The sequence below is a fragment of the Mytilus galloprovincialis genome, chromosome 3 (genome assembly GCF_965363235.1).
Source record: "Mytilus galloprovincialis chromosome 3, xbMytGall1.hap1.1, whole genome shotgun sequence".
In the NCBI taxonomy this organism is placed as follows: Eukaryota; Metazoa; Mollusca; class Bivalvia; order Mytilida; family Mytilidae; genus Mytilus; species Mytilus galloprovincialis.
This window is the reverse complement of record NC_134840.1, coordinates 69,450,989-69,469,002: the sequence shown is the minus strand read 5'-3', so window position 1 is coordinate 69,469,002 and position 18,014 is coordinate 69,450,989. Positions and strand designations below refer to the sequence as shown.

Here is an 18,014-nt window from a genome sequence, read left to right as displayed (position 1 = left end):
TTTGTTTCTATAGAAATGTGACTTCATTTTATTATTTATATTTGAATTACAGATGATGTCAAAAAATTACAGTTAAAACAAAAGAAATATACCTCAGAAGCAGAAGAAGCATTTCTACGACATGCAAGGTATGTTCTCTAATAAGGAGTTCAAAGGTCAGAATATGCATGAAACATTTGCCACTGCATATAACAAAAACTAAATCTTTTAAATTGTTATCTATCTCAAATACTTTTAAAGACAAAAAAGAAATGCTTTTCTGTTTCAAAGAAGAAAGTTTTGGTTTTTGTTAGGTTATAAAATGGCCATTTCAAGATACTGCTTAAGAAATAATTCCTTCATGTCATGCTCTATGCTCATTTTAACATGGGTAGGCATTATATTTGTCGATATTTTATACTGAGCGTCAGCTAATTGTCCTATTAGAAATTGATTCTAATAGGACAAATACAGTATTCTTATAGGTCGAAGCATATGAAAATACCGTAAAAATGTTTAGCTGTTCCTGTTTCCTTCCCGAGGAGTCTGTACATTACATTTCATATTTGATAATTTTAAAAAATACGAGCAGGGTATTGCCAGTAGGTATATATGTTGTTCGATATAACATATATTATAAAAGTTTATGCAAGCTTATTGAATGTGTATATTTTATAGGATAACGATGGAAATAACTTTAATATAAACAGTAAATTTGTACGCATGTGTCAAACATATTTTGTGCTCATTAGAACACGGTTTACAAAGCGTAATAAGGACGTCATATCAGAATTGAGATTGCCAACTAATTACTATAAGTGAATTGTGTTTCATTCCTCCTTAACAAATTATTTTATTTGTTACAGGGTTTTGTCAGCACCAGTTAATTATGAAGATTATATGAGGCACCCATTGTTTGGAGATTTTGACTTCCTGTTTGGGGAAGAAGAACCAGATCCTAATGGTCAAGTTTATGTTCAATTTGAGGATGAACGAGGGAGTGAAGAACAGACAGAAACAGATGTAAAGAACTTAGAAGGGAGAACAAGAATGTCCCTTCAACAGCTTAAAGAACAAATTTTAGGAACAGTAAGTTCTTGTTTCGAAGTTGTAATAAAGGCATTGGTTTTGTTTCTTTCAAGTCACCACTGAAAAGTGCTTTTACATTTTATTTGACAGTTATATTATTAAAGCATGAATATGTAGAAAATCTGATAGTTTGATATTTTCGTATTCTATTATAGTACCATTATGTACCTTCATTTATGTGTTTGCACGAAACTTGATCAACATGAAATAAAAAATTAATAGACAATTACCAATAAAACATTATATAACCATCAAACACAGAAGAACTTAAAAGTGTATATGTATACCCCATTTGCAGACTACAGGACAGCCTTAATTAAACAATTGGTATGCAGCCATATGGAATAACATGAGCTCATAATAGCATGTTAAAACAAAACTAAAAACTTCTAAAGACAGTTAAAACAAATGTAAAAACAAATAAATTATTTACCATGAAACATGAGCAATAAATGGTTAGACAAATGCAAACATAAATACATTCTTTACTTTTGAACATGAGCTAATATTGAAAGTTTAAACAAATGTAAAAAATGAAAAAATCATCACGTTAAATTAAGTTTAAAAGAATCTTTTTTACTTATTTAGAGTGAAGGAATGGAAGGTTTTAAAGAATTCCTGAGTAACACAGCTGGTTATGCCTTATTAAATTTCTGGCTGGATTGTGAATATTATAAAGATGCTATGGAGAACTTTGAAGATGAAAGCAGTAATGATATTAGAAATAGATTGTTTAGGTCAGTATCTGTTACATTTCATTGAAGGGGGGAAGTCTGGGGAGGGGGAGAGGTCTGGCTGGACTGCGAATATTATAAAGATGCTACGGAGAACTTTGAAGATGAAAGCAGTAATGATATTAGAAAATTAGAAATAGATTGTTTAGATTTGTATATACTCTTGACTTCCATTTATAAGGGACAATGTGGGGAGGGGAGGGGAGGGGACGAGAGGGATAGTGAAAAACAATTTGGAGACTGTGTGGGAAGGGGAGGGGAGGTGGACAAATTATGGGTATATACATGTAAGAAATAGATTTAGGTTGGTAATTTCTCTTACCTTTCATTGATTGGGGACTGAGTGTTTCAAGGGGGAGAACAGGAGAAGAAGGTATGGTGATAAAAGGAAATAGATTGTTTAAGTTGGTAACTTCACTTTCATTGAATTGAGGGGTTGATTTAGACTTCAAAGAGGAGTGATTCCCTCCCGTATAGTTGTACCAATCAGTATATACCTTTTCCTATACCCCTCCTCAAATGTTACTGCAAGTAATATTAGCTACCCATAGATCTGTCACGGAATAGAAGTTCCTTCATAATATAACTTCCAAAGGAAAAAATGTTTTGGAATATTGTTTCCACAGGAAGAAATATTACAGTATAAGTTCCTAACGGAATAAATGGTATAGAATATTTGTTCCAACAGGAATAGGTATTATGACACTGTTTATAACAAAGTTTCCAGTGGAACTTCTGTTAGTCGGAACAAATATATGTTGACAGATGTATACATAACATTGGAATGAGATAATAATTTATGAGTAAAGAGTTTAAGAATGGTATAAAGAACAGTCTAAAATTAGGAATGTACCACAAACCTTATCAAGCACACCTTACCATAGACTTTGATACTAAATGTAACCAACATTTAATCTTTATATTTTCAGGGACATACAAGACAGATATAAAATGAATTTAACAATTGATGCCAAAAACAGTATATCTAAAGCAGCTAGTAACGCTAATCTAAGTCATACAGTATTTATTAGAACTCAGTATGATGTGCTACGGAGGCTGAGGGCATACTGGGTACCTCGATACCTCATACATGTAGAGAGGGAACTAAGCCTAAGGTAAGACATATTGTATTTATCTGAAATTATAATGATGTGTTTAAGCAGTTGAAGGCATATTGGGGGAACTTTACCAATGATAGGATGTATTGCATTTAAAAATTTTCATTCTTACATGCAAAGGCTAAGGGGAAACTAGATACCTCCATACATTACTAACATAACAACTAAGACTGGCTTTAAGCTCATGAATATTCATACAATTTTATATAATGTGAATAAATTGGTGACCAGCTTTTCAAAAATGCTCCTAGTACTGTTATATTCTTGTCTTTTTTATTAGGCATTCATACTTATAGGCTTAAGAATTTCATGTCTACTGTTTTATTTTTCAGTCCTTATGCAAACAGATTAGAAATACCTAAACAATCAGCGAAGACATTTACTCCATTTTTTCCTTCAATCTCATTGGTCAGTTCCATGCCAGTATTACCTGACGATGTCTTGACCTTTTCTAAAACAAAGAATTGGGAGCATCTGAGTCAGGGTGGGCGAAGACTAGATTCTAGGATAACCTCAGCGAAGTTTAAGATTGGACAAGCGCCACCACCTACATCTCAGAGGTGAGAGTTATAATTTTACGTAAAAAAACAAATTTTGAGGGTGTGATGTCAGCACCAGTACTTTAATATGCAAGATAGAGTTGTGCATTTTTTACGTCCTAGTTGTTTTTGCTTGTTTCTTGATGAATAAAGCTAAACAAAAGTACACAGTGATATTTCACTATAGCATGGAATTAGTAATTAAATTAGGTAGAACTTGTTTTATAGTAGGAATGATTACAGACTTGAAATTGAATAAATGTTTATGATTTATGTAAATTTTGTTACTTCCAAATGTCTGTCTTTCCACTAGACTAGATTAAACCTTGTATTCCTGAAAATATTGATTATCTTTAAAAAAAAAAAAAAAAAAAAAAAGGATAAAAAATTTATTATCTTCTCAATGTTCCTTCTCACTTGCGGCTACCCGGTTCTTTACTCTGGGAAGTAGAATAACTCATATCAGAAAATGTTCTCGTCAATTCCAGCATTAGGTCACAACTTTCAGAAAACGGCTTTATTGCTTTAACATAAAGTTGTGGTTTAGTGCTTTGTCAGTCATCAAGCTCTGCCAAAGAGATGTCAGAAAATTTTAAATACTGTGGATTCATTTATTTTCGTGGGTACCAATTTTCGTGGTTTAAGGAAAACTTGCATGTTCATGGATATTTAATTTCGTGGTTTTGCTGAAGTCAACAGACAAGCCTATAGGAAATTTGTGATTCGTTGAACATTTAATTTCGTGGTAAATCTGTACCCATCAAATCCACGAAAATTGGTATCCAACAAATATTAATGAATCCACAGTCTTATATTTGTCTGCTTGGCAGTCATCTGCATAATGTGAAAATAGCTGATGGTAGGTGTGAGAGAAATTTCATATTCCAGATCAGCAGCAATATAGTCTGAAACAGAAGAAAGCAGACATTCTATCTTTAAGATTGGAAAATTTAGATTTGATATAAATGTAAAAAAGTTTTAAAAGATTTAACAACTTGTGTCTATTTGATATTTTGCACAGACGTGTACTTGCACAGTTGAGGTTTGTATGGTGGAACACCCTAATACTGTTTTGTGTGATTTCATCATAGCTAAAATAATTTAAAAACATACAATGACCATCATCAATCAGATAAGTATAACAGCAAATCAGAATTTCACTTTTCAAAATTTGGCTGACAGAATTCATAAAAAGAACTGAAATAATAACGGGAAGTGCAGCACCAACTTCATTTAACTAATTTTTGGAAAATTTAGAAGTGTCTGTAGATGATGAATATATATGTTTACGTTAAAAACAATGAATTATTTTAGCTATGATATAATTTGACTTATACCTTCACTTATCACCTATTAAATGCTCACTTAAATTGAAATTATTCATCAAATCAAAACAGAAACCATGCTTTCATTAACTATTTTTTGCAAGTGGCTAATTCTGTATAGATTACAAAAGATTTAAAAAAAAATGTTAACTGTTAAAGTCAGAAAATGGGCAAATTTACAAAAGGTAAGTTTATAGTTGTCTATTCTAAAAATTGTGATTTTCAATTCTGGCTAATTTGGTGTTATCTTTGGGTTGATTACCCAGTACTACCTATCAGAGTGTAAATAAATCTCTTTGTTGGTTAAAAAATAATCCATCAGAACACTTGAGATAGTCTTCTGCAATGCATAAGAATATGAAACTGTAATACTAGATTAATTTTTGGAAGTAGGCACATAAAAGTAATACTCTTATTTCAATATTACTGGATCCTGCCTTGGTAAAAAACCTTAAAATTTGACAGAATAAAAACGTTTTTTGACCTTTTGATTAAGTTTATGCTACCTATACAAAACTTTATATTAAGGTATTTATCACTGCACCTAACCTAACAGTTATACCTTAAAGTATTGAACAACCTATGGTGGAGGACCTGAGCAGAGCAGTTATTTCCTGATTTTAGTTTTATCAGTATATAAAGATGTATTGACTTGTATAAATATTTTACAATAGAATTTTTTTAGATCCACAGATTTTAGCAGTGCTTTTCCAGCTATTAAACTTCTAGCCTTTCAATGGCCTTATTTACTATTTGTATTTTTTCTGTTACACTTTTGATGATTTGCTAAATCTTTTTCTTTCACTGTTTCTTAATACAAAACATATATTGTCACAATTCTTTGTTTTTACATCTTCTATTTGTTTTTCTTATTTTTAAAAGTTTCTACCAAGCTAAGGATTTTTAAATTCTGATATATTTTAGTTGTATAGAAAGATTCATTTATTTATACATATATGACTTTAAATCAATAAGAAAAGAGAGCTACAAGGACAATTTGAAATTAATTGTTACCTCTTTAGTTTAATTTGCTGTATTCTGAATTGGTATTTTGTCATACACTAATTAACATAATGTTTTTATTCACTTTCAGATTTGGCTTGGATAGGTTTCAGATAGCACTGGCTACAGATAAACTTGCAGGAGGACCCTTTCAACATTTCTTAACAATGTAAGCATTGTACACATTACAAGTTCTTCTAAACTTTTATAGTCTTTAGATGATTTAAAGAAAGTTTGACATTTAGTATAGACAGTTTGGATTGCCTCCTTTGTGTTTTTTCTTTTTTTTTCAAATGGAGGAAACATTACCTTAATAATCTCAAAAGAGCAAGGCTTAATTGAGATATTATAAAAGGTAAATAAGACAAGTACCAGCATTAAACCTAAACAAAATATTGCTCAAAACAACTTGAACAACAGTTATTTGTGTTATCAGCACATTTGTACAATTTCTCTTTGATCTTACTGCCTAAGATCTTGGACAGGATTTGATACACCAAAATATTAAGCAATTGTGTCAAGTATCAGTGCAGCAATGCCCCATGCTCATGTCCATCAATGTCAATTAACCAATGAAATTCACACGACTTCATTCATACAACCAAACAAATTTCCAATCATTTTGTACATGTAAAAATAGTTTTACAAACTATTTCATTTTACTTCATATTCTCATCTTAAAAGAATATCTACCTTACTTTATACTCTTGCTGATAAATTTAGCATCTATAACAAATATGCTATTATTCTGTATTTATCTGGTTTTTCAGCTGGTAATATTTATGACATATTGTCACATCAAATGACAGATTTGTATAAAAAACTACCCATTTTAATCCTCTTTCTTTTAACAGGCAAGATAACAAACTGTTGTTGTCTATGTTGCTGTTCTGGCAGAGTGTTACAGAGTATGGTGCTGCAGAAGAGAGGTCAGCTGACAGATTATTACGCATGTGTCATGCCTGGACTATTTACAATAATCATATAGCTCCAAATAGTTATCATTATATAGGTAAGTGAAAATACTCTGACCAAAACATGACAATGATGAGCTCTTTTTGTGCTCAACTTAAAATTTTATTTCCTTAATTTGAATTTTTTCTGTATAATAATTAAAACAGAAAAGAAGAATTTCCTCCAAATATGTATAGATTATAACATGCCCTTTTCCATATTGGCCCTGGTATCAACCCGAGACTCCCATATTGGCCTCAAGCCTTTAGCTTAGGGCCATTATGGGTCGAGGGATGATACCAGGGCCAATATAGAAAAGTCATGTTATAATCTATCACATATTTAAGTTCTGCAGAATCGAGAGCAAAACAAATCAATTATAACAATTTGATGAAACATAACTGGTAAAATCTTAAATTTCTTATCAGAAAAGTGTAAAAAATTGTCGTATGTTTCTATTACAGGTTTTTCTCCATCAGAACAGGATGAAATTCACAAACAGTTACTTAACGCTACAGACTTTATAGAAGCTTCAGTATTTAATAGTGCTAAACAATATGCAATGTCTAGGTTACAACAGGCCTGGATAAGATATCTCAAAGAGGACCTTAAAGGATTCTTAGAGTAAGTCTTTTAATTTAGTTAAATTCATTTTGTGTTCAGAAATGTTTCACTTATTAAGGCTTTAGGATGTGAAAGAGGTAGGCTTTCTGATAAGGAACATAAGTTTGTCCAAAATTCATTAAACTTAACAATTGACTTGTTTAAATTTGATTATCTCCCTTACTTAAAAAAAAAAGGCAATTGTATTGAAGTATTATGTATCTGAAATGATTTGTTCAATTTCAGTCTGATAATCTACAGATAATACCAAAAGATTGGTGTCATTTGCTGATATGTTAGCTCTTGGGTTATGTCCCTCTCCTACAGCAGATGTGACTTTTAACTTCGTTATTATTGTATGAGTGCCCATGTTAAATTGAGTTGGAGGGTTTCCTCCTCCCATAGCAGATGTTTGATTTAAACCTTTATTATTAATTTCAGTGCACATATATCAGCTTGAGGGTTGTCTCTCCCTTATTCAACATATTTTAATTCAGTAAAATTGAGAATGGGGAATATGTCAAAGATACAACGCAATGAAAGAGCAGATAACAAATATTTCAACTTTTCATTTTCAATACCCATTTGTAACCTTAAGGATTATCTCCCCTCCTATAGCAGATATTCACTTTAAACTGTATGATCATTTTCAATACCCATGTATAAACTAGAAATTAATATCTCCCTCCTACTGTAGATGTTTTAAATTTTAACTTTGGTATCATTTTCAGTGCCCATGTATTAGCTAGAGGGTTGTCTCCCCCTCCTACAGCAGATGTGATAGAAATAACAGTATTAAATGATCAGTTAGTGATATCCAGACCTGACCCTTGGGTCAGAAGGTAATTAATAGTTATTTCTGCATGTTGCATGTTTTATATAATAATAATATTTGTATAAAATATAGTAGTTTCTTACAGAATCATTATCTATCTTAATTCCTATATTTCTACAATCTGTTGCAAATATTTCCAAATTCAAACTTTTATTACTTTTCTACCTTTAGTGTATTATGTTTCAATAATTTCTTCGTTTGAAGATTACATCTTTTTCTTTAAATGGACCAGGTTTAAAATAGACAAAATTGCACACCTGCTCAGACAATGAAACATGCATCTTTTAGCAGTTTAGCATTATCATGCAAATATATTTTATTGTTAAATATGTATAAATATATTACTGTAAAAACATGTACCAGAAAAAGGCAAAAAAAGGCAAAAATGAGTAAAAGACAAAAATTATATCTTGAACATCATATACATGTTTATGTATCTTATATCTATATTTTTTGGGGGAAGAAGGAAGGGGGATAAGAACCTAAACATTAATTTTATCTGGCCTTAAAAAGAAGTGAGCTCTAAGGAAAAAAAACAAGCTTTAATTATTTTTATGGTTATTCATTACAGCAGGAAGGATTCACCATCTGTGTCAAATATTTTAAGCAGGTATAGGACAGTAACCTATATCACATGTGTTCTACCCCAACACAGCTTATGTCTAATTGTTACCACTAACTAACTTTTATGTTTATTGAGTCCATAGATGAATTCTTATATCATAAGATGTCACTGATTAACTTTTATTTTGAATCACAATTAATGTTGGTAATTGTTTTATCTGTTAGTGGAAATTATCATAAATGAATGCGTTCAACGTTTTATAACATTACCCATAATGCCAAGTAATAGCAAAAGATTTTACTTCAATGACATTGCGTTTTCCATTAGAACCTACTAATGAAGACCAACATAACAATCTCATCCTGAAAGTTTTAGAATTCATCTATGTGGACTTAACATCTAACACTTCATAAACCACATTGCAGGTTTGCTTATTTAAGCTAAAAATACCGAGAAGGTATGATTGCCAATGAGACAACTATCCCCAAAGTTCGAATGAAGTGGATGTAAGCAACTATAGGCATATAGCATGCAACAATCTGAAATTTTATATTGCTAAAAATTAAGATAAAGTTCAATATTAAATTATAAAATTTGCTTAAATAATGAAAGGGTCAGGATAATTTCAATTTTGAAATGAAAGTCGCAAAGTAAATGCTACTATATAAAGCAAATGTGTAAAGAATGGGAGGTCATTAAATTTTGTAATTCAAAGAGGAAAAGTTCCCTCCTAGAAAAGACAGGTATCTGACTTTGGACCAACACTAATTTGAACACCTGTAGAGTTGTTTTCAAATTTGTACAAAAGTTTTATTGAAATCAAAATACCGTACATTTGACTGGTTGCAAGGTCAAAAGGTCACATCTATGATTTTGCAATCAAAACTAAGTGAGGTTACAAATGTATAGTCGTTACAATTCCATAGGTTACTGTGCACTTTCTGAAGGACTTGTCCCTTAAAAATAATGATGAGCCAAAATGTTTTTCCTAATATTCACTTAAATTTATACACTTAAAACATGCACTGATTTTGTTTCAGCTTTCACAACAACAACACAATTGTTAATAACATTTCCCCATTGACATTCTAACTGAAATGAGATTTTTGTACACTTTGTTACATTTTATTAATGCCTATGTAAGCAGAAGTCACACAGTATGTATAGAAACAGTGGGAGCTTTTGTTAGCAGTTTGTGTTTTTTATCCATTTGTAATAAGCAATAATTTTTTCCAATTTTTGTCCTCTTAATTTCCCTGGTCACCAAACCAACATGGCTGTTGTACCTATGAATTGAGCCACTTTCATTAAACTGATGATCTTTTTTTGAAATCCTAGTAAATATTTAGCTCATTATTAGGAGACAGATTAGTTTCATTCAAGGGTTAACTTTTGCCTTTATTATTGTTTTTATGACTTGGAATTTTAAACTCAAAATGCAATGTATTATAAAAAATTATTTTGAACTGCCATTATAATTTGTTTTTTTCCAAGAACTTCAATAAGGGCTATTCTCAAATTAACATAATGGCTTGAAATTTTAAATTGGATTGTTCTACCTACAACTTTTATCTCATTTATTACATACAACATCACATTGCTGATTTATATTTATTTCAGTTCCTTTTGAAACCCCTTGTCTTAAAATAGTGTTTCGAATAACCTTGATATTTGGACCATGGTGCTTTTATAGCTTAAGGACTACATGTGTGAAACTTTAAATCATTGATGTAATATCTTGATGAAGTATCAGATTTATAGATGTTCAATCAGCGTTCACTCAGCGTAATTAAAGTGTATTATATTTCATTGTAAATAATTAAAACATCAATTTATTTAAAGTAATAAATTTAAGTTAATTGAACTAAATAGGTGCCCTATTTGTTTATTTAAAATAATGGACTTTGATTTATTCTAAATCAAAATATTTAATATTAACAGGGTTCCTACCACTGAATCACAAAGAGCTAGACGTTTAAAAGATGCCTTTCAAGATGATGTTGATTCAGAAAAAAGGGCGGAGCTTCGTATGTTAGCTAGACTCCGAAGAAAAGACATGGAAAGAGAAAGACGGAAAGCAATTAGAAATGCATACAGAAGGGTTAGAGAGGCAAAGAAAAAGAAAGGCTCTGCTGAGGTATTGTTTTACATAATGTTTAGGCCCTTATACTTGAGTTTTTCAATGGTTTTGTAGAAACATTTTGTAAAGATAAAATTTGAGAGCAAAAACATAATTTCCTACTGCAAGTGACAAGAATAATCAAATTCTACTGAAAATGTTCTTTTTCTCATCACTTTGCGTCTGGCGTCCGTCGTCATCGTCTGTTAACTTTTACAAAAATCTTCTCCTCTGAAACTACTGGGTCAAATTTAACCAAACTTGGCCACAATCATCATTGGGGTATCTAGTTTAAAAAATATGTCCGGTGACGTGGCCAACCAACCAAGATGGCCGCCATGGCTAAAAATAGAACATAGGGGTAAAATGTAGATTTTGGCTTATATCTCTGAAACCAAAACATTTAGAGCAAATTTGACATTTAGTAAAATTGTTAATCAGGTCAAGATCTATCTACCCTGAAATTTTCAGATGAATCGGAGAACCTGCTGTTGGGTTGCTGCCACTAAATTGGTAATTTTAAGAAAATTTTTGCAGTTTTTTGTTATTATTTTGAATATTATTATAGATAGAGATAAACTGTAAACATCATAATATTCAGCAAAGTATGATCTACAAATAAGTTAACAAGACCAAAATGGTCAGTTGACCCCTTAAGGAGTTATTGCCCTTTATAGTCATTTTTTACCAAATTTTTCGTAAATTTTTGTAATCTTCTACAAAAATCTTCTCCTCTGAAACTACTGACCCAAATTTGATCAAACTTAGCCACAATCATTATTAGGGTATCTACTTTAAAAAAAATTGTGCAGTGATCCGTCCAACCAACCAAGATGGCCACCATGGCTAAAAATAGAACATAGGGGTAAAATGTAGATTTTGGCTTATAACTTTGAAACCAAAGCATTTAAAGCAAATCTGACAAGCAGTTAAATTGTTTATCATTTAATATCTATCTGCCCTGAAATGAATTGGACAACTGGTTGTTGGGTTGCTGGATATGATTTATTGTTATGTTTTAGCAGAAAGAAGATGGGGAAGAAGAACTTGATGGAGACACAGAAAATAAAAGTCCCAAACCTCCACCTCCATTTTCTGAAATGGTGGATAATAGAAGGTATGGAAACATTACATCAAAGTTTTACATAATCCATGAGAGGAATAACACTTGCAAGTCTTTAAGATTTATGTCAAAATTTTTCATTAAATGAAATAACTTGATTTACGACTTGAAAATCTTTACACTGAAAACCTATTCTATGTTTGATTTTCTTAAAATAGCAGTATAAACTACACATCTCTTTTACCATGAAGTTGTGGTCTCATCTGCTTGAAAGTTAGTATATGCATGCTCATTTTATTGTGATCTTTTTAAAATACATCCCAAATTAGGGTTTTGACCATATATTTCTCAATTCACTGGTTTGACCATATATTTCTTAATTCACTGAAAATGGAAATGTGATATTTCAAGCAGGGCACTATGTCTTACAAACAGATATTCTTGATTAAAATGCTTATTTAGTTCTTAATTGTCCAAGTTTAGAAATTATTACTCCATGACAGATAAAAGTTCCAAAAGACACAACTTTTAAGTTTAGCATGAGCCTTAAGAATACTGCTATTGGCAAGGTTTGTTCCACTTCAATCTTTAAAAATTGACCAGATTTGCCAATTTTTAGTCAAAATGTTGGTGGTTCTGTCCAGGCTCTTGAGCCTCACCTGCGAAAAAAAAGATGGCCATCATGAAATAACCAAAAGTGCTGAAAGTAACATTAAATACCAGTAAACAATCAATTAACCTATAAGAGTATTTCATTATTTTATTTTAGCATTATGAAAGCATTTAAGAAGCACTTACAAGAAGCAGATGACAAAGAAAGATTTTTTATGATCCAGTTATTTCATGATGTGGAAAAATATTTAAGTTATGGTGGCAATAAAAGTGTGGCAAAAAAGAAAGATGCTCAGGCCACTTTAATTTATAAGTAAGTGGTCACCTTTTTTAGGAAAATTTTATGAACTATGTTAAATTTTAATAATAGATTCTTTAATATTATGTATCAGTGCTTCCTCTTGACTAGTAGATTTGTAATTTGCATCCATTAGATGTGCTGGTGGAGTGCAATGTGTGCACAATTGGTAGAGCTAATTTTGGAAGAAAAGCACCCTTTCTGTGGTCTATGAAAATTCTATGATATTTGGACAACTGTGCAAAATATTTTCATAATTTGATATACAAACAAATAATTCAATAATAAATGATTTGTGAGCTGAACAGTTTCACATCAATAAAAAGTTTCTCAAAAGTAGCTTTTAGATTTGTTAAACTTGCATATATTTTTAACTGTATTTCGACAGAATAGGTAAGGTTTGAGAAGTTTTTTTCGGTCCAATTTGTCTTTATTTTTCGGTCCAATTTGTCTTTATTTTTTTTTGGTCCAGTTTTATTTGTTTTACTTTATATTTATTTAAATCATTGCAGAACTTATGCAGATTCTCATGGAAAGAAGAAAATAACATTTAATGAGAAACTTCAGTCCAAGTTCTCAGAGAGACCTAAAACACCAACATTAAAAGAAATGCAGCATTATATTTTACCTAAAATAGATGAAGTTTTTAAACCTTATATTCAAGTAAGTATATAAGATAGATAAAATATGACTGATTTGAATTTAAGTTGTTAGCTTTTTTACTACACTGTACTGATGATTTTAAATTTTATTTTTTATATAATTGTGATTTTTTTTAACTGAGTTCCATCAACAATAAATGGATTGTTCTGGTTTAGAATGGTATATCCCATTTATAACAGTGAAATAGGTATATGACCTTGCTGGAAATGGAATATCCATCTGAATAGTCAAGTCCATTGTAAATACGAGGTAACTAAGTGAATACTAATTTGTGGAACTATTTTGTATAAATAGATTATTAATACACAATACGTTTTTGTGCAATGCAGGTACATATAATTTAATTGGGAATCCCTGTCTGCTATTTGGTCCAATCAGCTTGGGGGTTTCCCAGTTGCTGCTGCATGTGAAATCTCGTTTACTAATTGCTTTTCGAGATTATCCTAATTAACCAATCAAAATTAACACTGCATTTGAATTAACCAATCAGCGCTTAATTAACAGGGCTTTTGTTTTAGGCACAAGCACATAATTATTCTGAAAGCAACGCTTGCTTGGAGCAGACATTCTAATTTTCTGGGAAATTATTTATTTATAAAAATCATGAACGGATTTTAAGTTTTCAATGTGGAAATTAACCATATAATATATGTGAACGAAGTGATTTTGCATTAATAACATTCCGAATTAGTTTTTAATGTCAAAATTGATGTTACGACATGGACAAAATTAAATACAATCGGGAAGCAGAATCGGCTTTGTCTGTTTAAGTTTCATTGTGGAATCTCATCTGCAGCAGCGTGAGATGGCTGGTTTATTCCAAAGCTACGAGTTTTGTGCTTCTGACGACCCGGCGTAACAGGATTAATTCGTATTCCAAGAAAATTTAACGGCACGATTTATAATTGCTATAAACTGTTGTTTTTCAATAAACTGTCTTTCCATCATGTCTGATGACGAAGATATTACATTTAGGACGGGAACCATTCACCAGTCCGATAAAGTAATGGCATGGGCCGAAGTGATGAAGCTAAACACAGCCACCGCAAATGAAATGCTAGAACTTGGATTTGACAGCATGGAGGCCGTTGCGTTGATTGAGAAGGAAGATTTGGATAACTCGAGTATTCCGATAGGCCAACGAAAGTTATTACTGCGAGCAGTAGGAAAAACATTTAAGAAAGACTTTTCGCCCAGCGAGAGAATGGCGGCAAATTCTAGACTTCCGGCAGTATCAAATTCTGGTGCATGCGCATTACAAGATGGCGACGACGGAAGTACTGTGAACAAAGATGGCGGCGCCCATGAGCATCTTAAAGATGGCGGAATACAAACAAACACAGATGATGCTTACGTTAATGCTGTATTGCAACAGCTTACCAGACAGCAAACACAATATGTACATTCCTCTGGCTTATTGGATGGACGTCAAAACCAGAACATTGCGGGAAATTCGAATGAAAGTGACAATTCCGTAACCAATTTAGGTAACACTGGCATTAACTCTATTCTATCTTGGCAGGATCCGCAAATTTATTTGAAACATTCAAACATAGACAGTAAAGTTAATTATTTAGATATTATAGATTTTGTTGGTAATGATATAGGGGGGACCAGTATGCCTGAAGAACGTCTTATTTCCAATGCATCAGGGGGGCAACTAGTGTTTAAGTCTGGGCCATTAAGGCCAAAACTTGAATCTCTGTCTCTGTGTCAATGGTCTAGGGCAAACTTGTCAATAATGTACAAGCTGCTCAGCACTGGAGAACTGGCACAGACACAGATCCTCGATTATTTATCATATACCATGAGATTTTACCAGTTAGTTTCTTCATGTGAGTTTGTGTCAGTACTTTTTTTTGATAGAGAATATCGTAGGCTTCAAAAGCAGCATACTTTTAGATGGGGTACTGACATTCCTCATTTGCAGTCGGTTTACCTACGACCTAAAGCTGCATACAATAAATCTCAGGCATCTGGTCCAATATTTAAGAATGCAAATAAACAGCAACAGGACTATTCTAAGTATACTTCACACTCTGTAGAAGGAAATGAAATTTGCAAAAGTTTTAACAGTAGGAAAGGTTGCTCATTTCCTAACTGTCGCTATGTTCATATTTGTTCAATTCAAGGTTGTGTTGCCCAACACCAAGCCTTTGCCCATCCAAAAAACGGATAAAGGTAAAGCCTGTGCGTGACTTGGTGTATAATGTTTGGCATGATGAACTAAAAAATGATGTTGATAAAGATTTTCTTTTGCAAGGCATAAAAAATGGGTTCGACATTGTTCAAGATAATTTGGCTTCATCTCACATTTCGGCAAAAAATCACCCTTCAGCTAATCCTTCAAGTCCTTTATATAACAAAGCTCATCAACAGATTTTGACTGAAATTGAAAATGGAAATTATGAGTTTGCTAAGTCCACACCTAAAATTATTAGCCCTTTAGGTATTATTCCAAAATCTGATGGGGGTGTAAGGATAATTCACGACTGCAGCAGACCACTTGGATCTGCTGTAAATGATTTTGCAGGGGATGTAGAAAAACAAAAGTTTCAATCTGTTGATGATGCAGCAAAATTAGTCACAAAAAATTGTTTCATGGCCAAAGTCGATTTAAAATCGGCTTATAGATCCGTCAGCATTAGTTCCCATAGTCAACAGGTCACTGGTTTACGGTGGACTTTTCCTGATGGTCAGACCCATACCTTTATTGATAAAAAATTACCCTTTGGTTCAAAACTTGCACCAGGTATTTTTCATAGGCTATCACAGGCTATTCGGCGCATGATGTCACGCAGAGGTTTTACCATTATAGCTTATTTGGATGATTTTTTCATTTGCGAAAAAACAAAGCAGCGCTGTGCACATGCACTTAGAATTTTAATTTACTTGCTGCGCAAGTTAGGTTTTTCTATTAGTTGGTCCAAGGTTGTTGACCCTTGCCAGAAATTAGCATTTTTAGGCGTGGAGATAGACTCCACAACATTGGAATTAAGATTACCTATTAAAAAACTTGATGAATTAAGGCGGGAACTAGCAAGTTTTCAGCAGCGCAAGCATGTTTCTAAGAAACAATTGCAGTCCCTGGCGGGCAAGCTAAACTGGGCTTCGTCAGTGGTTCACGGCGGGAGAGTTTTTCTCCGGAGAATCATTGACAGCATAATGCAGCTCAAGCATGACAGGCACAAAATGCGCTTAAGCGGCGATATTTTGCATGATATCCATTGGTGGTATAATTTTATGGCAACTTTCAATGGGAAATCCATCTTACTCAATACTAACCCTGTCACCTCAGTTTACACAGATGCTTGCAATACAGGTGCAGGTGGGTTTTTTGGTACTGATTGGTTTTATGTCAATTGGAAAGAGGATTTCCCATTTGCGCAATCTTTGCATATAAATGAGCAAGAAGCACTTGCAGTGGCTTTGGCAGTCAAACGTTGGGCTAAGTGCTGGCAAAATAGGCGTGTATTTATTTATTGTGATAATGCATCAACTGTTGCCTGTATCAATAAGTGTACCTCGAGGAACAAACTTTTGATGTCCTTTTTGCGTGAATTGTTTTGGCTATCTGCTGCTAATAATTTTCATCTGGTCGCAATTCATTTACCGGGGAAGCAAAATGTTTTAGCGGATGCTATTTCCAGATTGCATGAATTAAAGTTATGTCAATTTTTTATGAAGGAATGCCTATCCAACCCTTTGTATGTGCATCACCTTGTTCCTCACATGTCCTGTCTTTCTCTCCGCTTTCTCATCTTTAGGCTTACAGGCACACAGTCATGACAGGTCAAGTTTTTCTTTAGTTTTCTATGGGATCAGTCTTAGCATTTTCTAACGCATGTCCTACTTTCTACCTTTACACAGGTTTGGGGTTTTACTTTGGAGTACCACAGATTTTCAACTGGAATTTGCTTTGTTTGTAATTATGTTTACATGTATTGCTTTATTGATATGCAAAGAAAATATTAAACTGTGGTTCTTTGTCCCAAACCTGTGTTTGTTCAGTTTATACTTCTAACTAAGAACCGGTTAACATATCTTGGGCCCTTACTGATCTGTGATTAGTGTAAAACAGATGCTTCATTTGCACTGTATCTTTTCAGGGTTTGGTTCGGGCCCCAAAAGGGAAAGTATCTTAGTATTCACAACATAGTCCCTAAATAGATTAAGGAGCAATATATAGGGAGGATTGGGGGGGACTAGTAATGTGGATTAATGGAACTATTTTGTATAAATAGATTATTAATACACAATACGTTTTTGTGCAATGCAGGTACATATAATTTTAATTGGGAATCCCTGTCTGCTATTTGGTCCAATCAGCTTGGGGGTTTCCCAGTTGCTGCTGCATGTGAAATCTCGTTTACTAATTGCTTTTCGAGATTATCCTAATTAACCAATCAAAATTAACACTGCATTTGAATTAACCAATCAGCGCTTAATTAACAGGGCTTTTGTTTTAGGCACAAGCACATAATTATTCTGAAAGCAACGCTTGCTTGGAGCAGAC

At 32.6% G+C, this 18,014-nt stretch overlaps 2 protein-coding genes across 17 annotated transcripts in view; both read left to right on the top strand.

Annotated features, from left to right (window-relative positions):
- LOC143068768 (uncharacterized) overlaps nt 1-18,014 on the top strand; it is a 65,308-nt gene that overhangs the window by 21,730 nt on the left and 25,564 nt on the right. For 10 of the 16 annotated variants that reach the window (XM_076243059.1, XM_076243058.1, XM_076243054.1 and 7 more), the window contains exons 7-21: nt 53-128; nt 846-1,068; nt 1,657-1,805; nt 2,732-2,917; nt 3,253-3,480; nt 4,481-4,501; nt 5,878-5,955; nt 6,641-6,798; nt 7,205-7,364; nt 8,075-8,185; nt 8,750-8,788; nt 10,685-10,880; nt 11,885-11,979; nt 12,695-12,850; nt 13,348-13,498. In XM_076243059.1, the coding sequence (XP_076099174.1) occupies nt 53-128; nt 846-1,068; nt 1,657-1,805; nt 2,732-2,917; nt 3,253-3,480; nt 4,481-4,501; nt 5,878-5,955; nt 6,641-6,798; nt 7,205-7,364; nt 8,075-8,185; nt 8,750-8,788; nt 10,685-10,880; nt 11,885-11,979; nt 12,695-12,850; nt 13,348-13,498 (2,027 nt within the window). The remainder of the gene's footprint in view (nt 1-52; nt 129-845; nt 1,069-1,656; nt 1,806-2,731; nt 2,918-3,252; nt 3,481-4,480; nt 4,502-5,877; nt 5,956-6,640; nt 6,799-7,204; nt 7,365-8,074; nt 8,186-8,749; nt 8,789-10,684; nt 10,881-11,884; nt 11,980-12,694; nt 12,851-13,347; nt 13,499-18,014) is intronic. The other 6 variants (XM_076243066.1, XM_076243056.1, XM_076243051.1 and 3 more) reach the window with 5 other exon arrangements.
- On the top strand, nt 13,820-17,494 carry LOC143068765 (uncharacterized). The gene has a single exon (XM_076243039.1). It carries the CDS (start codon nt 16,100-16,102, stop codon nt 17,285-17,287), a length of 1,188 nt encoding a protein of 395 aa, XP_076099154.1. The 5' UTR covers nt 13,820-16,099; the 3' UTR covers nt 17,288-17,494.